This window comes from Pezoporus wallicus, unplaced genomic scaffold, assembly GCF_028554395.1.
Source record: "Pezoporus wallicus isolate ANWC-B61680 ecotype Strahan unplaced genomic scaffold, APGP_CSIRO_Pwel_v1 contig_3365, whole genome shotgun sequence".
Taxonomy (NCBI): Eukaryota; Metazoa; Chordata; class Aves; order Psittaciformes; family Psittacidae; genus Pezoporus; species Pezoporus wallicus.
In genome coordinates, this window is record NW_026640883.1 from 80,779 (window position 1) to 100,633 (window position 19,855).

The 19,855-nt window shown below is 42.6% G+C and overlaps 1 protein-coding gene across 3 annotated transcripts in view; it reads left to right on the plus strand.

Moving 5' to 3' along the window:
* The window catches only part of ARMH3 (armadillo like helical domain containing 3), a 127,435-nt gene that overhangs the window by 34,155 nt on the left and 73,425 nt on the right, over window positions 1–19,855 (plus strand). For all 3 annotated transcript variants that reach the window (XM_057421124.1, XM_057421125.1, XM_057421123.1), the window contains 4 exons: window positions 401–466; window positions 1,564–1,633; window positions 3,731–3,791; window positions 6,691–6,779. In XM_057421124.1, the coding sequence (XP_057277107.1) occupies window positions 401–466; window positions 1,564–1,633; window positions 3,731–3,791; window positions 6,691–6,779 (286 nt within the window). The remainder of the gene's footprint in view (window positions 1–400; window positions 467–1,563; window positions 1,634–3,730; window positions 3,792–6,690; window positions 6,780–19,855) is intronic.

Here is a 19,855-nt window from a genome sequence, read left to right on the forward strand (position 1 = left end):
GTCCATCAAAAAGCCAGTATAAACATTCATCCATGCAGTCATAGGAACCTGCATGGAAATCCAACTCATGAATTATACAGCACTTGTTAAACTCTTTCCACTGTGGTGTGTGCAGTCCAGAGTTTGGATGAGCAAAGGAGGAGAGCAGAAAATAAATTGTTAACAAAACAAGCAGTAGCACAGACTTTGGTTAGAGTGGAATTAGGATCAGGAGTGTTTCACTTTTGTGTGATTGGAGACACGGGTGAGGACAAGAGGAGGTGACAGCTGGCTTAATAACCTTATAGCTCTATGTTGGGATTTTTACACTGAAACACATGTGACTTGAGAGGCAAGTGGGAGGTGTCAGGCCCTTGGCTGGCTATTCATATCTCCTCCCTTTTCTTGCTCTTTTCAATAGGATCAGTATGCTAATGCTTTTCTCCATGATGACAACATGAATTTTCGAGTAAACCTACACAGGATGGTGAGTTTTTTTCTTCCAGATGGTCTATTTTCTCTCTGTGGTGAGAACACAGAGGATTTTAGTCCCTGTATGTTGAAAACTATGTCAGAGACTTCTAACCTAGATTGCTAAATTATGTGAAAATACTGGTGAGAAATGCAGTAGTTGGGGAATGATTTTTGAAGTTGCTCTCAGAACATTTCACTCCTTCAAAGAGCTGGTTTCCCTGTCGGTTAATTCAGGGGCCTGTGTAGCTGGGGAGGAGCTGTGTATGGGGTCTCTAAGGAGATCTGTGTCAGAGAGAATGTTCTGCCTGAATCTTCAGCAAGCATTAGCCCTTATGTGATATGTTAATTGCCAGCTGGAGTTACACCGAGTGCTCAGATTTGGTTTATGCTTCATCCTGGGTGGGGTGATTCACCTTCAAGGATTAAGACTTTTTTTTCCAGAGCTTTTTCTTATGGATACGTGTGGAGGAAGTGTCTTTACCTGTGTCATGAAGCTCTGTACTTACAAGTAATTTGAATGGTTATCCTAACTTGATGTCTGGCAAGTTCCACCTCATCTGACAGTGCAGCAGCACTTGAAAGTATCCCTAGTCCAGGACAGGAAAAAGCATCTTGCTTTATAGTGAGCATACTACACGGATGCTAGTTATTTCCACTTAACTACAAACTTGCCCTTCAGTTAACCTTTCTGGCCTGTTACAATAAAGACCAAAGCCATTTAATACTGTACATGCTGATCAAAATGCTGATCAAACTTCTGGGTCAGGAGTAAATCACTGTGTTAACCAAGGGGGAGGAATTGCTGTGTGCTGACATTTTTTTGTGTGTGGTGGTATTTCTTCTTCCACCACTCCCACCCCTCCCCATGATATAACAGTGCCCTTCAGTTATGCAGCTAGAGAAACAAAAACCGAGTAGTCAGCATGCTGAAACGCATGGCACAATTTTGCTCCAGCCATGGCTTGTAGGATTAAATAGATGAGAAAGCATTTGGCAAAAAAGGCAAAGGGAAGCCTGTGCTGATGGAACTATGTGCACAAAAGATACAGTAATACGCAGAATGTCACTTCAGGCTTCTACTGAATTCTTCTCTTCTTTGTGTGTTTGAAGCCAATGAGACATAGAAAGAAAGCAGCAGATAAAAACCTGCCCTGTCGCCCGCTGGTGTGTGCAGTGCTTGGTGAGTACTGTTAAAGCGCGTGTTTGTGCTTCCTGAAGCACCTTTTATTCTGCAATGGAAATATGAGATTTGTGGATCAAGGGGAGAGATGGATTGACTTAAAAGGAGAGCAGTTCCATACTAAAGATACTTCCAGCAGTGGACTGTCCCTCTTTATATGTGGCTGCTCACAGAGAAATTAAATCCAAGATTACTGCTCTGTAGCAAGAAATCCTGTATAAATTTACAGTAAGTTTTGCAGAAGCTTCTTGACGCCTTTTACCTGAATTAGTAACAATAGGGAGGGCTGTTAGAATCATAGGATTGTAGAACATTTAGGGCTGGAAAGGACCTTAAGATCATCTAGTTCCAACCCCCCTGCCATGGGCAGGGACACCTCACACTAAACCATCTCACCTAAGGCTCTGTCCAACCTGGCCTTGAACACTGCCAGGGATCGAGCATTCACAACCTCCCTGGGCAACCCATTCCAGTGCCTCACCACCCTTACAGTAAAGAACTTCCTCCTTATATCCAGTCTAAACTTCCCCTGTTTAAGTTTGAACCCATTACCCCTTGTCCTATCACTACAGTCCCTAATGAAGAGTCCATCCCCAGCATCCCTATAGGCCCACTTCAGATACTGGAAGGCTGCTATGAGGTCTCCACGCAGCCTTCTCTTCTCCAGGCTGAACAGCCCCAACTTTCTGAGCCTACCTTCACGCGGGAGGTGCTCCAGTCCCCTGATCATCCTTGTGGCCCTCCTCTGGACTTGTTCCAACAGTTCCATGTCTTTTTTACGTTGAGGACACCAGAACTGCACACAGTACTCCAGGTGAGGTCTCACGAGAGCAGAGTAGAGGAGCAGGATCACCTCCTTCGACCTGCTGGTCATGCTCCTTTTGATACAGCCCAGGATGTTGACTAATATATTCAGTGTTTTAGGTGATCATGACAACAGTTAGTCACAATGATATGATGAAGGCAAACCTCTGGAAAGGACACATTTGTGAATGTGTTTTCTGGGCATGTGGTCTTTTCTGAGCAGAAGTCTGATAGGAATGTCCGTAGCTAGGTCTGATTTTGCCTGTGGAGATAGAGGCACAATGAAAAGGTTTTCAGGGAGCATATGATTAAATTGGGATGCTCATTGCTGTGGAGGCCCAAAGCATAAATGGGTGCAGAAATGGGTGGAGTCTGGATCACTGATGACCCTTAAGCCTGATGATTTGGAAGCAGTCTAAGACTCCAGCATTTTCAAACAGGTGATTGTTGAAGTCAGGACGCAGCAACTTCATGAAGAATCTTCCTATACTTCATGCACTCTTTCCTTACACTATTTTTAGTCACAATTGAGTCATATTGCTGGGCTATTAGTGCCCTAGGAGGTGACATCTTCCAGTTGCTGCCACTAGCCCAGGTTAAGCATGTGACACTGAAGCTGTATTGGGCAGAGAACACATTTGTGTTCAGTTAGCAGTTATTAGCTGAACCATGCTAACTTACCCCTTTTATTGTATTTCTCTATTCTTTGTCTCTTAGCCTCACACTGGGGGTTGTAAAATGTTAGAGACATTCTCCCTAATTTTTTTAAATCTTTTCTCTTGAGTGAGGTTTCAGCAGATGTTTAGCCCATGTTGAGGTCAGACTTGGTTTACTTGCTTCAGAGTTTATTTTAGGGAAAAAAATCAGTGTTCTCGACAATGCCTTCTCTTCAAGTAAACATGTAAGTTCTGCATTATTTCTGGTAAGAACGATTTTCTAAAATGTGCTTCTTAATGGAATTTTCCATTTGTGACATGGCTTGAAATATGGGAGCAATTCTAAGCATCAGAATTCATGGTGTAGACTTTAACTAATAGTGGGGGAAAGCTTATGGGGAAGCAGTGCCTGAAAGTGAGTTACAATATATACCCTCAGTTTCCAGTGGTTGGGTTTATTTTTTAATTCTAAAGGATGTCTAATGCTCTTCAAAACAAACAAGGGAAATTTCTCTCATCTAAGCAGGACTGTTTTCTGGTAGAGGTACGTAGATGGGGTAGTTTGACTTCCCTGTTGTCTACTAGAAGTTGACCATAGCTAGGTCAATGCTTACCTTATCATTTTCTTTTCTGTCAGATTTGATGGTGGAATTCATCGTAACACACATGATGAAGGAATTTCCTATGGATCTCTATGTGTAAGTGTCTGTGGGGTGACTCATTGTGATTTCCTTTGAAGTTTGAATTTGGGTGCAATTCTAGTCATAGAGCAGTCTTCTGGCTGAAACAACACTTTGTGGCTGGTGGTGGGAGCATGAACTCCTGCAGCAACTTTTCTTCTAAAATGCTCTGTATGCCAGAAAATTGAAAGCAAAATGAGTTTCCACCTTTTGGACCGATTTCTAATCTCCTTGATCAAACACAAAGAGCTTTTCAGTCTGAAAGAACTTTCATAATATACAGTCATTGCAAGAATCTCCACTTCCCAGAAAATGAATCTTGGTCTAGAAACTGAAAAGACAGTTTTGAAAACCCCAAGTATTGACTGACGTGAGGCCTGGAAGGCAATCTGGAGAGTGGGAGAGAGGTTTAAGCCTGAAATAGCCTGTTAGGCAGCAAGGGGTAAAATTTAGCAATGGGGAAAGGGAGAGAAGAGGACAGGGCTACACGTACATACTCCATGTGTCCCATGAGGCCCCTAGAATGCTTTGTTCTGCTTTAGCCTGGAGGGCAGAAATAGGATTTAGACTGATCATTGGCTTTTCCCTGACTGTTTGTACAGTACTGAATTTCCCCAAGGCTTGAACCAGCACTGTTCTGTAGAAGAGATAAAGATACATAGGCTGTTTTCCCTTAAGGTAGCTTTTCAGCATGTTCTGATTTTGCCCAAATAACCTTGCAACTGCAGTGCCTTTGCAAGGGTTGTTCAATTCAATTATGGGTTCATGAGAAATGTTTGAGATTTTTTTAATGACAATTACAGAATTAGCTATAGATGGGTATAGCGCATTGGAATCTCACAAGGGGGAGATGAAAAATGCTTGGGCTCAAAGGTAAGGTCACATCTAGAAACCCCGTGAGAGTAAAAATAATGAGCAGCAGCAACCACCAGTGGACATCTGTATCCATTCATTTTGGCATGTTTGTGCAGTCCTTTCACTGCACTGCTGCTGAAACCATCCTGTAGCAGACACAGTTATTGCAGGCAAAGTGGGTGTTCTGAATGCACAAATAGTGTCATACTTCTCTGCAGTACATTTAAAAGGTGACAGTATGAAGCTGCTTAAAGGAGGGCATATTAATATTTAAAAGAGAAATCTAAGGTTGCTTTGACCAAGGGTGCTTTGTGTCCATTATGTACATTATGAATCCTCGGCACAAAGCCAAAACCAGAGACACCCCACCGGGATGGATAATTCTGTAAAAGCAGTTTCATAACTAAAGCAGTGTGGTCTGGGAGTCTATGGTCTGGTAGCTGCTGCTCTGGCTCTTTAGCCAGGGGTACTAGGACTGTTATGCCCCTTCTCATACATTTACTTCCATGCCTTAACTTCACACAGAAAGCTGTGTGGTGCTGTATACAACCACAAGGTTTCAATGCTGTGTTAGGTCTGCAGAGTGTTTTGCATTAACAGCTACTGTAATTATAAAGAAAGGTTTTAGCCATTGCCTGATTCTCTCTGTTAAGTACCATAAGTAGTTGTGGCTTTTTTTTGTAGAGGCCAGTTTTAGTCTTACAGCCAGACAAATACAAAGGTGGGAAGGTACTGGCATTGGCTGGTACCAGTAACATCAGAAATAGCAGGTCTCTTCCCAGGGTGATTGCTGTTCCTGATCTGAAGCTGTCTGTATCCTAGCTGATTTGCTCCTTTTTCTTGGTTGAATTTATGAGAATACAGTTTGAAATACAGCACTTAATGTGATGCTCAGGCATTATAAATGGGTTTACCTTCATTTGTCTAAGGTTAGTTTTCTTACCCCATCGTGGTATTTTTGGGATCATCTAACGGTCTGAAAAGAATGATGTGTACCTTCTGCATATTATTTCTTATGACTTTTAAAAGGCTTATCTTGAACTTTTCACCCCAATTTTGAATAACTTTCATGTAAATATTTTAAAATTCAATTTCTCTGTATTTGTCTATGTAGTGTCTTTCAGTGGTGTCTCTTCACTGACATGTTGACATTAATGAGACAATATTGTTTTGAGAAATAAGGATTTGGACAAAAAGGAATTTTTCCTTTTTAAAGTCTTCCTTCTGTTTTTTCTAAATGTCAGTAACTAAAAATAGCTTGGTCCAACAAATTCAAATTTGTATATATTTTCTGTCTTGTCTTTAACGATAGCCACTGCTAGAGAAGCTACTCATTATATTGTATATTTAGTTCTGATGTTATTTGTGAAGAATGTGCACTTGAGAGTTTGTATGAACACTGGATGCTTTAGAGACCTACAGGATTTGGAGACTTCACAAGTATACTAGCTGTACATTGGGAGATTTCAGAGCATGTGGGTGTATTGCTTGGTCATTCCAAAGCTCATACTTAACTTACTTGTTTAAGGAGACTGGAAAATTTGACAGAAATCTTACTCTCTTTTTTTTTTTGAGTGTAATTAAGTTGGATACCATGGCCAAACTAAAAATCCTGCAGTTTGTCATTTCCTTTAGCCTCATCATTTGGACCAAAGAAACTGAGAAGCTCCATTGTGTCCAGATTTTACAAAATCTGAGTGCAGGACCTCATAGGTATGGAGCGTGCAATTTAAGTAACTCCTTTTGTGGAGCTTATGAGACCCTCAGGTACAGGTATCAATGAGTGGAAAGTATTCGTTAAATATAAACAACAAACTTGCATTTGTAGTTGGTCCAACCATGTTGAGCTTAAACTGGCTTATATGCTCCTTTCCCTCTCTTGTCTGGTTCTTCCTTATGGGTGTCACTTCTGTTTAGTTGCCCAAAATCATGAGCCCCATGCTCCTCTGATAGGCTTTGAGTTTGTCTATTTCCCTGCTGCTGATTTCAGAGACGTTTCCAGCTTCAATGTAGAATTGCCGGGAAATGCAGTATAATTAAGTCTTTGCCCTCTCTCTTCCAGACGGTGCATTCAGATTGTGCACAAGCTGCTGTGCTACCAGAAGAAATGCAGAGTGAGGCTTCATTACACTTGGAGGGAGCTCTGGTCAGGTACTTCACATCTGCAGAGACAGTCAAACATGAAAATCCCAGAGTGGGCGGCTGTTTGGTGGCTGTGACTCCTTGTTCCGTTGCTACAGGGTTGAACACCAAGCAGCAATTCTGTTAAAGCATCTTTATTTTGCTTCTTAGTTGCTACATGCTAATTACCTCTTTCGGAAAGCCAGGTCATTATCATAATGGTAGCTAATTTACTTTCTTGTCTGGCCATGATCACCATGGTATCCAAATGTCTTTGTTTTCTGTTTCATTACCTGAATCCCTCTTCACCTGATTGGAGAAATTGAGTAATGTTTATGCAGTAGTGTTTATCTCTGAGATACTTGTAAGTTGAAAGGAGGTAGGCCCTTGAGTAAAAGGGGATGGATCATACTATTTTTTGTATTTACTGTGAGATGGATGCACATAGAATAGGGTGTGCAGCTCCTTCTGAAGGCAGCTACCTAGAAATGTCAGTGGGAAGGAAGAGAAGCTTTTAACTCTGACCTTTGCTTTGGTTGTAGATAGTCTGGTTCGTGCCACTGGTATCCTGAAATAGATAAGTATTATGGGGTTTGACTCATAATCTAGTGGACGTAGCTTTGTAGGACTGTTCTATGAGGCAATTGTTGTGTGGGAGGTCAGAGGAAGAGGGTAGCAGAATGGATGATGACACCTAACAAGCTGCTTCTGTGGATGGAGTGTGTGCTTCTGTTCTTATCTTGCAAGCAGTGAAGTAGCTGAGCTGGGAAAGTACAGTTAATCCCCTAGCTGTTGTGGCTTAAAAGAGGGTTTATGAAAATTCAAGGGAACATGGTCCTAATTTTGTATTCCTGGAGCTGTGCTTGTGACCTGGAATCAGTGACTTGGCTAGTGTAATGCAACTCCCATCAGAAATCTGAGAGAGGATGACTTTTGAAACAGGTGGTGATGAGTGGTTTGTGAAGCTGTTCTCAATTAACACTGAGTACTTCCCTTCAGTACCTTTGCACAGTTGGGTGTAGGTTCAGAGAAATGAACCAACAATCTGAGTCACTTTCACATATTACATTTTCGCCTTGGGTGACCTGTGGCTCATTGAGGCTTTCTAAATTATTCCTGTAGAAGGTGAAGTGGGTGCCCCTAATTAAGGGATTAACAATTTATTTTCATTTGTTTTGTTCAGAATAGAGCCCCTAGAGGCATGGCTGCAGTGTAGTGCTGGTTCAGGAGACAAGCATGTACAATGTCAAAGTCTGTTGTGAATAGAAATTGCATCTGGTGGCGTGTCTGATGCCTTCTTACCAGTTACCAGTGAACTTTATCCATTCATCTTTGGCCTGGCTCAGCGGGGTCTTTCTGACCTGGCGGTTTGAGGTCTCAAATATAATGCCTTTTTCTTGAAGATACTCTTCTACAGTTCAGAAAGCGTGCTCTTGGGCATCTTTCAATCCTCATCTTTTTCCTATTTTAGGGGGAAGGAAACACAAATCCTTGGTACATGCTGAGATTCAGTATCTTGGGATAGTCTTGTTAGCTGTCTCTAATTAGCTGGTGTTTGTACAGTGCCTGAGAAACACAAACTGCCTCTGAAGTATTAAATACTGCATATGCTTCGAAAGCGAAGCAGTAAAGTAAAAACCACTTGGATTGGTCAGGTTTCTGTGAAGGACCTGGAATGTCTGCACCCCTGATGTAGCTGAAGAGCTCCATGCTTACTATAGATTTGTGTGTTTAGGGAAATCCTCTCAAGCAGGAATAAATTACAGGAAGAATGTTTCAAGTTTTTGTTTTTTTTTCTTGTAGGATGTTGAGATGATCAGAGAAATTCTTCAGTAGGTGTAGGTGACTCATGCAGGCTGGAAGGCCCTGGGTTGTATGGTGCGTGCACCTGTAAAAGGGCCCATCCTGGTTGCTCCAGGTGTACTTCTGGTGTGCTCTATGTGGCAAACTAAATGCTAATTGCTGGCTCTATCTTGAGATGTATTTCATAATTAACTCATCCCTGTTAAGGCTGCTCTTTGATTACCCAGAGTGCTGCTGCCTTTGTGAAAAAAAAAAAAAGGCTATTTTTCTGGTCTGGATCTATCTGACAGGGAATTCCAAACCAGAACGTGGGAACTTCTGAATTAATTTCTATCCTTAATGTGAGCATATTCCCCTTCAGGCTTTTATTTGGGATTGAACAATTAGTTATCACTGCTGATGAACAGCTGAAAGGGAGCAGCTATTCACTGTAAGGTCTGAGATACCAAGTTGCACCATCAGGCATGCTTTACAGAAGGTCTTCAAGCCCACCCTTGTCTTCTTGAATGACAAGGTGTGTGATGACTGAAGCAATGTCCCTGTTGTGCAGCATGGATAATGGCAATGGAAGCCCCCTAACAGAGCTGAGTTGGAGGGAACTGGGATGAGAAAGTATTGCAAGAAAGCGAGAGAATTGTATCTGGCACGTAAGAGGAGGAGAGTTGTTTCAGGCAGAAAATAGAGTAGGAGAAGAAGACAAAGGGAATACTGTGGGGTAGGTAGACAGTATAGGGTATGAAGGAACTGAGATAAAGGTTGTAGGTGGAAGCAGTAGCAGTGTATGGAGCCTACTGTTCACTTGCTGATTCTAATGTTAGCTAGTTTCTAATTAAGGAAAGCCATATGGTGTCATATGGTGGATAGCTGCTCTTCCTTTGTGGGTGCTTTGTCTTCACTATGGATGGTCAGCAGCACTTTGAGAAAGTGTCTGCATTTTCCTTTTTGGTTTTAGGGTGCAGTGATTGCAGAGAAAAGCAGTGTTTGGCAACTCTCAGGACACACATCAGGTTGCTTGTGCAATCTGGAAATACTTCATAGTTTTTTGGATATGTCATCTGAGCTTGAGAGCAATATTGTTACTGGGTTCTGGTTGTGATCCAGCCTTAGCTTCTTTATTAGGTTAATTCTCTCATATTTGACAAGGGGTAATGGGTTTAAATTTCAACAGGGGAAGTTCAGGTTAGATATAAGGAAGAAGTTCTTTATTGTGAGGGTGGTGAGGCACTGGAACAGGCTGCCCAAAGAAGTGGTAAATGCTCCATCCCTGGCAGTGTTCAAAACCAGGTTGAACAGAGCCTCTAAGGTGAGGATTCCCATGGCAGGCAGTTTGGAACCAAATGATCTACCTTAAGGTCCTTTCCAACCCAAACCATTCTATGATTGAAGAAGCTGGTGAATGAAGTTGCTAAGCCACTGTCCATCATATTTGAAAAATTGTAGCAGTCAGGTGAAGTTCCTGAGGACTGGAAAAAGGGAAATAAAACCCCCATTTTCAAGAAGGGGAAAATGGAGGACTTGGGAAACTACACACCAGTCAGTCTCACCTCTGTTCCTGGCAGGATCATGGAGCAGGTTGTCTTGGAAAGCATGCTAAGGCACATAAAAACGAGGTGGTTGGTGACAGCCAGCATGGCTTCACTAAGGGGAAATCCTGCCTGACCAATTTGGTGGCCTTCTATGATGGGGCTATGGAACTGATGGACAGGGGTAGAGCAGTTGACATCATCTACCTGGACTTGTGCAAAGCATTCGACACTGTCCCGCATGACATCCTTGTCTCTAAACTGGAGACACATCAATTTGATGGTTGGACACCCAGTGGCTAAGGAATTGTCTGGATGGCTGCATGCAAAGAGTTGCGGTCTATGGCTCAATGTCCAGCTGGAGATAGGTAACAAGTGGTGTCCCTCAGGGTTTGGTGTTGGGACTGATCCTGTTCAACCAGTTTCCTGCTCTCAGAAATAGCATGTTATGGCCAATGTTTTCATTAACTTCTCCCCCTTTTCATATGAAAAATGAGTTTGATTTTGCAGGCCATAAAGGTGGGGTTTGGGTTTTAGTTGTTGAACTCTAGCTAGTTTGTACAGCACTTAAGCGATGGAAGGTGCTATATATGTTGTTGTTGTCATCAAGCATGTATAAGCTATGCCAAAAGAGTTTTCATGAGTCATTTAAGCTTTTTATATAAAAAGACCTCATTTCTTCAACTCCTCCCACCTCAAAATTAGTAATGCTTGAGCAATTCACTCAGAGCTTAGGGGGTGCAGGTAACTTCTTTGCAGTTGCTATGGTTTGCTTTAAGCAAAAGCCATATTTAAAGAAACAGAAAAGCAATTCTAATATAGACTTACAATAGCAAGAGTGAGAAATCTTTCATATCATAATGAATAATGGTGAAATAACTATTTATTAGGGCAATTGAATGCAAAGTAGGATGAAAAATGAGCTTTGCCATTAGCAAGCGTTGAAGATCTGTTTCCAAATTATTGTGGGCTACAGTTTCTTATCTTGTAGCTTAGTTAATTTAACAGATGTTGAATACACTGCCAAAGGTGCTTCAAATGTGTAGCACTATCAAGAAGCTCATTTTCTCCATTTTTATTTTGGGATTATTAAAGAAGACTTTTGCAGTGCTACTGGACAAAATACAAGTTTTTCCTTCTTGTAGACTCCTTGGATCTTTCTGTCAGTTTCTGTATTTATAACATGAGAATAATATGACTTTCAGAATCCTTTTTGGTGAATGCTAAAGAGGTGAAATGTTCTTCTGTGGAACATGGTAAAATAAAGAAGTAATACTTCGGGGGGGGGGGGGCTGTGGAAAAGCCCGCACTTTCAGTATGTGTAATGCACTTGCCCTTACCCAGTGCATATTTGAGGTGGTATTGTTTAGTCACTTGTACTTTGCTTTGTTATTTCTGTGGCTGAAATATTGATTACTGATAGTATATTACCTCTGGCATTCCTGATTCTCCAGCTGTTGATCAGGTCTGCTTCAGCCTTCTGATTTGTGTTGCTGAACAGACTGGGAATCAGATGATGTTGCGCCTCCCCTTCATCTCTAATCCCGCTGTCACTGTTGCATTCTGCAGCAGCTACCTGGCAAGGGAAGCTTGTCTTCTTGCAGCTCTTGTGAAGGCAGGATTCCTGCATATACTGGTATACCACACAGTCTAGCTCACTGATAAAATGCCTGATCATGAGATGCAGCGAGAGTTTGAAAGACTGTAGGGCTGCTTGGCCAGTCAGAAAAAAACACTTAAAGATTTTAGAGACAAGAATCAAAGACCTAAAATTTGACCTTCTTATAAACTTGCAGAATGACTTACGGCTTTAAGAAATGCCAAGGTTCAAGATCCAGCAACACTGTCTTCTGCATGCTTCTGAAGTCTTAAGAGTTCAGAGAAAGCAGTCATGTTCCAGCTGATGGTATAGATAAGGCTGCTGTGGTAATTTCTGTGCAGTAAAAAAGTCTTTAATATAGTAATGAAGAAAGAAATGGCTTTCAGTTGTGAAGGATGTTGCAAGCTTAAGAAAGCGGTCACTTCAGCACATCATCTTCAAAGGTAACTAATAAAGGTCATGTGTAGGGAAAGGGTAGGAAGAACAGGAGCTCGTGTATAGTAGAAATTGAAATCTAGGGTGAGTACAAAGAACGTCTGTTTGTCTCTGTTAAAGGGTTTTACTTGAACTTCCCGTTTTGGGAAGAAAAAAAGTTATGTGAGACTTGACCTTTCAAATACCATCCAGCAGAATGCTTTCTGATTTCACTGCACTGCTTATAAACTGTAAGGAGAACTATAGAACAAATGCTAGAGTTTTAACACCTTTGTAGGTCAACATACTCTACCTAATGCAGGTTTTATTGCTACTTTTACCCTCTCATTTCTCTATGCCTTTTGATAGTGGGAGGCTAGCCCAACTTTTCAAAACTGCACATTGGAATCTCCACGTGACTAATGGCTCCCAGCCACGTGCTATATGCCTTGCTGGAGATTTGGGATCTCATGAGTTGTTTGAGTACAAGGTGATGCTGGCATTTTAAAGAAGTTGCCAACTCACTGAGGAATGAGGCTGGAAGTGGGAAGGATGGGCTCCCTCTGCACATCCCAGTGGTAGTTCCTTGGGAGCACCAGGAACTGAGGGAAGATGCAGCAATAGCAGTCTCCAAGCTGGTTAAAGGTGAGCTGCTGAGCAGCTTGCAGTGGGAATGGGAGTTCTGAGTTGATGGGGTGGGTAGGTCTTTGGAGTTGTAGGGGATCTCAATCTGGGAGGATGTAGAGCCTAAGATGAATTGGAGGTGAATAGTGTGTTGGGAGGAATAGGAGGGACTAGGTAGGATGAGGTCTGGGGTTAGAGTGTTGGGGAGGCTGGGAGGTGTTACTGAATAGAAAATTTGGGTTAGAAATCATTGCATCCTCTAGAAAGGGAGCTAGTCAGCATTTTTAACTCTCAGGGATAGAACTAAATATCCTTTTCTCATTCTCCTGCTCGAATGCCTTCCTAGGATCATTCTTTGGTGTGGGAAATTGAGGAATGAGAGCCAGTGGCTAGCTCAGGTGTGTATCTTGGATATTTTCCCTTTTCCCAGTGCTTCTGATATATTGTATGCTTGAAAGAGGAAAACATACTTTCTTCTCAGAATGACGTTTTGACTTTCCGCTGTGCTTATGACTTCTTTCTTTGCTGAGAAGGACATGGACAGGACATGGACATTCACAGGTCTCATATTACCACCCTGAGGACAGAGCTGCTTGGCTCTAGGATTTCAAAAAACAGCGAGGTCCTCTAGTATTCCTTATCTTGCAAATTGAAAATGGAGAGCATCAGCCAGCTGTATAGTAGGAAGCTCAATGTGTTCACAAGCACTTGTGCTTGTTGACTCCTGTGAAGTTTCTGAGGAGGTAGAATATTACTGAAAAGCTATTGGAAAGAATATAGTTTCTCACGCAAAACTAAAGGCTGAAACTGTTATCTGCCGTGGAATAGGTAGTGGGGGCTGGCAGCACTTAGAGTTGCCCATTTGTTTTGCTCATAGGAATGCTGGTGCTTGGTTGGACATGTGGTACTGTGTTGGCATAAGCTTGGTACAGGAGTGCAACTGTTAGTCCTGTTAGCTATTTCAGTGAGTTTAGGAAAGGTTTGAAATGGAAAGATAATTTTATAAAGTGAATTTTGTTTGTAGTTGTAAAGAGCATTGTTGGTTGATATTCACTGATGTATTTAATTTGTACTTCTGGTAGCACTCCATGTTAACCTAAAGAAAACCCTAGTCCCATCTTCTACAGCTTACTTACAGGCAGAAGACATGTGAAGCTGAGAAGGAAGACTGTAAACATCTGCTTGTAAACTTCTGGTGCCATTCTCAACTGGTGGTCCAATTTCATGTTAACCTTCCCACATTACTTCCTTCAGACAAAGCTAAAACACTTTCGTGGTAAGAGCACACAGCCATATGGCAAAATGCACTGACCTAAGTTTCCTAGAGAAGATAGTGTAAGAAATGCGAAAACTCTGGCTTTTTTGTAAAAGAGGATGTTCTAAATTCCCCACATGGTGCATTTTTAAGAAGCATCTACTTTTACTTAAATCTTTCTTAGTGTTCTGTTACTTCATTCTAGTTACCTTCCCTTTATTTTAATACTAATGATGAAGAGTTTGACTCTAGTTGGCCATGGAGAGAAAAAGAGTAATACAAGATTTGTGGTTGTTACTGATCAATTGGTAAGATCAGGGTGGGGAATTCATCAACAGAGCCTTGCTCAGATTGCCTAAAGTCTAGTAACCTTTTGGTCATCCTGCCACAGTCTGGCTGGTCTCATCTGGATATGTTGCTCTGTCATGCAGATTACTTCTTAAATAAAACTAGCTAACATGGGAGAGTGTGATTGTGATTCCCTAAGCACATTTTGCAGATCATGATGACCTAGTGGATATCGTATGGTAATTTCTCCTAGGAAACAGTTCTATTGGTGACAGCAATGCTACAGCCAGAGCTGTTCACAGCCATTTCTTTGCACAGAGGGGTTGCAGCATTCATGCAGTGATGCCTGTCCCCTTTTTGTTTTCAAGAAGCAGCCCTCCTGGATCCCATACTTTGCTGCCTTTCCTTGTTTTCACACAATATTTCTGCTCTTTCTCAAAATTCTCCTTTTTTGTTTTAAAACTGAGTGCAAAAATGTGCAGCCTTAACTCCCAAGACTACTATTTAATCAACAGTGTGAACCTGCACTGTCAGACAGAATAGAATTAAACTCAGTACTTCCTTTTCCTCTAAAGGGGAATTAAGCTTGTGGGTGTATGGGTTTTTATTTTTTATTTATGCTTTTTAAGAAAAAAAGCATATTGTTCATTTGAGCTTTAGCTGAATTTGGAGAATTTGGTTTCTCACTGCTTGCTGGATTGCTATCAAGCAGCATTGCTCTGGCATCAGCAGTCAGCATTTCCATTAAGCTTGCAATTTTCACACCATTGGCTGCTGTTAGGCTGGAACAGCGAGTACCAGGGATGGGGAGCATGTAAAGAAAGTAAAGGATTGGAAGTGAAGTGGCCTACTCGACTGATCCTGGGAGCGGTGGGTTACGCCAGCATGTGCTCCAGCCCTCTGGCAAGCTGTTGTTTCTCATTAAGAATACAGGCTGTTTCATGCTTATAACCTGAGAGTCATGGGGAGAAGAGGGAACAACTGTTGAGAGTGCCGAGATGCTGGTGATGGGGAGCTTGCCAATTGCTGACTTCTGTCTGCCACAGAGTTTTAGTGGCTGGGAGCAGGAGCTCGGCAGTGCCTGTGGCAACAAGCAGGGAGGCAGCGGATAGAGAAGCTGTTCAGACAAGTGAATCTTTACAACTATGAGTAGGGTGCTCCCTCCCTGTCAGAGCAGAGGGAAGAAGCTGAAGCATGTTGAATAGTGATGTTGACAGAGCTTTTATTGCTTCCCCTGCTCCCCTGGGAGGGGACTGCAGCAATGGTGCAGCAGTTTTGTTTCCTAGCACTTTGGCTGATTGACGGGAAGCTGCAAGTGCTGTCCCTGCATAATTGATTCACTTGTCCAAGGATGCTGGGATAGTTTGTGCCGCAGGGAGTTCTGGTGCATTAGTTTGTAATAGCAGTATAGCTATTTCTCGGACATGCTTCCTGCTACCTCTGTTGTTTTTTTCTGTCAAACCCTATCTGTAGATATTCATCTCCTGCTGAGTTTGTTTTGATCACTGTTCTGCTGAGTGTCTGCCAGTGCTGAACATGGCCATATCTGCACCCTCTTAACACTCAGGTCATGTCAATACATTGTATTTGAGCTTTTTGTATCCCTACTTCTGAGTTTATCTTCAGGTATAGCATTTATCACATCTATTACAGGTGGTTACTCTGTTCTGGAGTCTGTCCTCATAACAGCGCAGTGGGGTATATGCTTATCGTAGCTTAGCCCTTCTGACTTCCAGCCTGGAATAGGAGAGTGAACTGGTCTGTGGTTATGGTATTGTCATGTTGTGAGTGTTATTTCCACAGTCTGTGCTGTAGTTTCCCTTATGTAAAAGGGGGTCATGCTGAATTTTGGAATCTGGAAGAGCATGATGAGAGAGCATTGTTTTGACCATTACTTTTTAACAGGTATTTGGTGTTGACCAGTTAGAAACAGAATCCTGAGCGTAGGTGGGCTTTTGGCTCCTGTTGCTATATTTATGCTTTCAGTGCTGTTGCAGATAGGATGGTGCTGTTTACCCTTTTGTGTAGGAGAAGTTGAAGCACAGACATACCAAAGTGCTGCTTCCTGAGGAGCTGAATCCAATTTGTTTTCCATTACAGTCTAGTGCATTAATCCTTACCAGGTCTGGCTAGAGTGGTATGTACCTTAGCTTGAGAGTATGTGTATGTGAACAGGATGGCTGTAAGAGGTCCAGGGTGGTTACTGTGCTGTAGCAGCACTCCTAGGTGGAAGATTTCTTTGCAGCATTGAAGTGTTACCCAGATGGCATCATCAGCTGCCCTATAGTGATGTGTGAGTGAGGATCCTCCTAAGGGGGTTGCCAGTGAAGTACTAAAAAGAGAACACAGAATACGCTGTTGGTACAATGGTAACTTCCAGAGGCAATGAGAAAAAAGAGTGTGCCCTGAGAGTTGGAGAGTACAAAATGGCAGGATTTTAGTAGAGTCCAGGATCCTGTTAACTGATGTTATACTGCAGATGAGGAGACCTCACATCTCTTTTTCTCCTTTGCTCCTTGGTTGAGGGCCATTGTATGCACCATTAGAAGATATTTGACCTGTAAGTGCAGCTGATGCAGTGACAGAGGCCTCCATACTCTGCTCAACCGATCCAAGCTCTCATTGATGTGTGTCTCAGGGCTGTTCTCTTCTGCTCTGTTGTGCAATAACACATCAGAGCCTTCTGAAGCTCTTGGCAGAGTTTGTGCTACATTCTGACTTGCCTAAGGGATGATACTGCTTCTTTTCTTTTCCTCCTTTTCTCTGCTTAACCTGCCTCCATGCTCCTGTTGCATTACACGTGACGCATACAGTGAACACTGAGACACTAAATAGAACAGAAACTGTTCCAATCCCAAATGGGCTGGGGCTGAATATACTTCTGTTTGAAATGAGGCTTACAGGGAGAGAAGGTAAATCTTCTATGGAAGGAGGAACAAAAAGAGGGAGCGAAGGGCATCTGTAGCAGGAATTAATTCCTTCCTGGGAGAAGAGATGTTGGGTGCCCACAGTCTTACCGCAGAGGATTGCCTTGAAGAAGGGTAACAAATAACTGAGCAGGGATACTGTTGCTCCTCAGCACACAGGCTGGCCACAGGAGCTGATAAAGGAAAGTGTCTGCCCTCAAAAGCAGCTGTGTAGCAGAGGAGCTAAGAGCTTCTTTCACTGCTGTCATTTCAGTTTTAAAAGCAGGGAGGGTATCTAAAAGCTGGTGATGTCCCTTTTCATCCTTTGGCTGAAATCCTTGGGAGAGAAAATTGCCTAAAAACCCAACCTGTATACTTTACACCACTCACAAACAGCAAATCATACGGCTTCATGTCCAGCATAAGTGTCCACTCAACATACTTTCCTACTTGGTTTTGAGGATATAAATATAGGTGTTCAGGGCTGTGTTCTTGTTGATTTAAGATGCACAGCCAGCGTGCTCAGATCAGGTCACAGAATTAGGAGCTTGCATGCAGATACTGATGGCTACTAGTTTAGTTTAGTTACAGCCTCCTGATTTTGTTGCAAAATAAGTTCTAGTGACGCTATAGTATTGTGGATGTTTCAAGACTCACCATAGCAGATGTATTGTGTCCTGGGAAGGGATGCCAAGGATAACTTCAGTTAAAAAAAACAAAGATTCTAGAGGCTATTGCAAAAATTGTGCTGTTTTTCAGCTAATGTTGAAATGTATTTCATGCCCAAACCATCCATCACTGTTAAATCCTGGAGCACAAATAATTGGGCTAACACAGCTGAGCCCAAGCAAGGGCCACAGTTTGCTTGTGCAGCTGAGTGACTGAACTGCTCTTCTATTGGGAAAAAACATGGATAATTTCCTGGCTTCTGTGAGAGGGCAGCCTGCAGATTGGATATGAGAGGTGAACAGTCAATTGCAGCAGGGAAGAAGTGACACATTTGGTTTGGCTTCAGGTTGCTGAGGAGTAGTAGTAGCACTGCTTCATTGGAGCTCAGGGCAGAAGAGCATTCAGACAGTTGGACCTTTGCTCTAAAGGTTTATTTTGTGTATTTAGTTGTCACTGAAGGGTGCTGGGCATTTGAAGCTGGAAGTATAAGTTGTCAATCCTGAAAACTCCAGAGCATAGCTGTCCTCATTTTCAGTATGTGGTTTGCCTTACAAGCAACAGGTAGCCATTAATCTAAGGTCATTTTCCACAGTTTTTCCTAATTAGGAGCACTGCAACTGTTTTAGGAATGTGTGGTTTCCAAACAGTTGGATAAATTTGCCTGTGCAGTGCACGCAGTGACTCTAAACCTGTGGCTCTTCTGACCAGCTTTGAGCCCAGCACTGAGTTGTTTCTTCATATGAAGCATGTCCCTCTCCTTCCTATCTCTTGGGGAAGCAACAGCCTAGACTGGCTGTGAGTGGGCTATGATGCGGTGCAATTCATTTCAAGCAGTGGTAATCTTGCGTCTTCTTTCTAACTGGAGTAGGAAAATTAAACATGAGCAAATTCATCACAACAGTTGGAACAAACGTAGGAGCTGTTGTTGGGGTGGAACAGAACAAAAGTTCTCCTTAAGTGTCATCACCAACATAAAACATTGCAAGTGCTCTGCAGTTCAGAATGGTATCTGAGAAATACTGCAATGGGCAGTTGTAGAGTACTTGTTTCTGGCAGTCAAGGAGTGCTCGTGCTCTGGACAAACAATGGTAATGCTCGTTCTTTTAAAAACAGTGTCTCTCCATCCCAGGCAGCTTTCATGTTTACTGTGTTTGGATGTTCAGCAGTTTCTTGTCACGCTGTGTGATCACCCGCTGGCAAAGGCCTTTCAGCAGGGTTCTGGAGGGAGCCTGGGAAGGTATGGGCTTCACGCCACTTGTTAGAGGAAATCCAGAGCTCTGCCACTCTGCTCTCAGAAGTCCCAACTGCTATTAGTTGAACAGCAGCGGCTGGTCACAAGATGTGGCTGTGTGGGATTTTGCGGCTGGGAAAGAGGTGCTTATAGCTATTAGAGAGATGGCCAATAAGCTGCTGTGACAGAGATGCAGGATAGCTGTCTCCAGTCCAAGGCGCTGACTGCAGGAGACTCCACTTCTTTGCTGTGGAGGCTTGGTTACCTTGGCAACGTGTTTTTAGCTGGATCTCTGCTCCGGTGGAGAGCCTGTCTATACCTGCTACTTCTTTGTTTTGAAATGGCTGGTTTACAGGAAAATACCTGACAGAGTATTTCCAGAGCTGGATTACTGTGGAATCCACTCCCTGCTTTTGGTCCCAGGAGTTTCAGTGTGGTGATGAGGTGATGGTGATATGGGGAGCTCTGTGGCTGGATTGAAGAGGTGTTAATATATCTGCTTTGTGAGGTGGGCTGCCACCATGGAAGGGAGAGATGCTGCTGCTGCTTGTTAAATCCTGGAATAGCTCTGAAAGATGACATGCATGTCTGGAGTTTACAGAGAACTTTTTGTTCATTCTGGTTTGCAGTTCAGCATCAAGCTACCACCTGGTAGATTAAACTGAAGTCACTTCTGTCTGCGATGAGTAAATACCCACACTAGGGCTATAGGCTTCCCTTTTGGGGGACATATATAAACTTTTGACACTCCTGGTGAATTTCTAGCATTTGAAGGTAGTGGTTGCAGGACTAC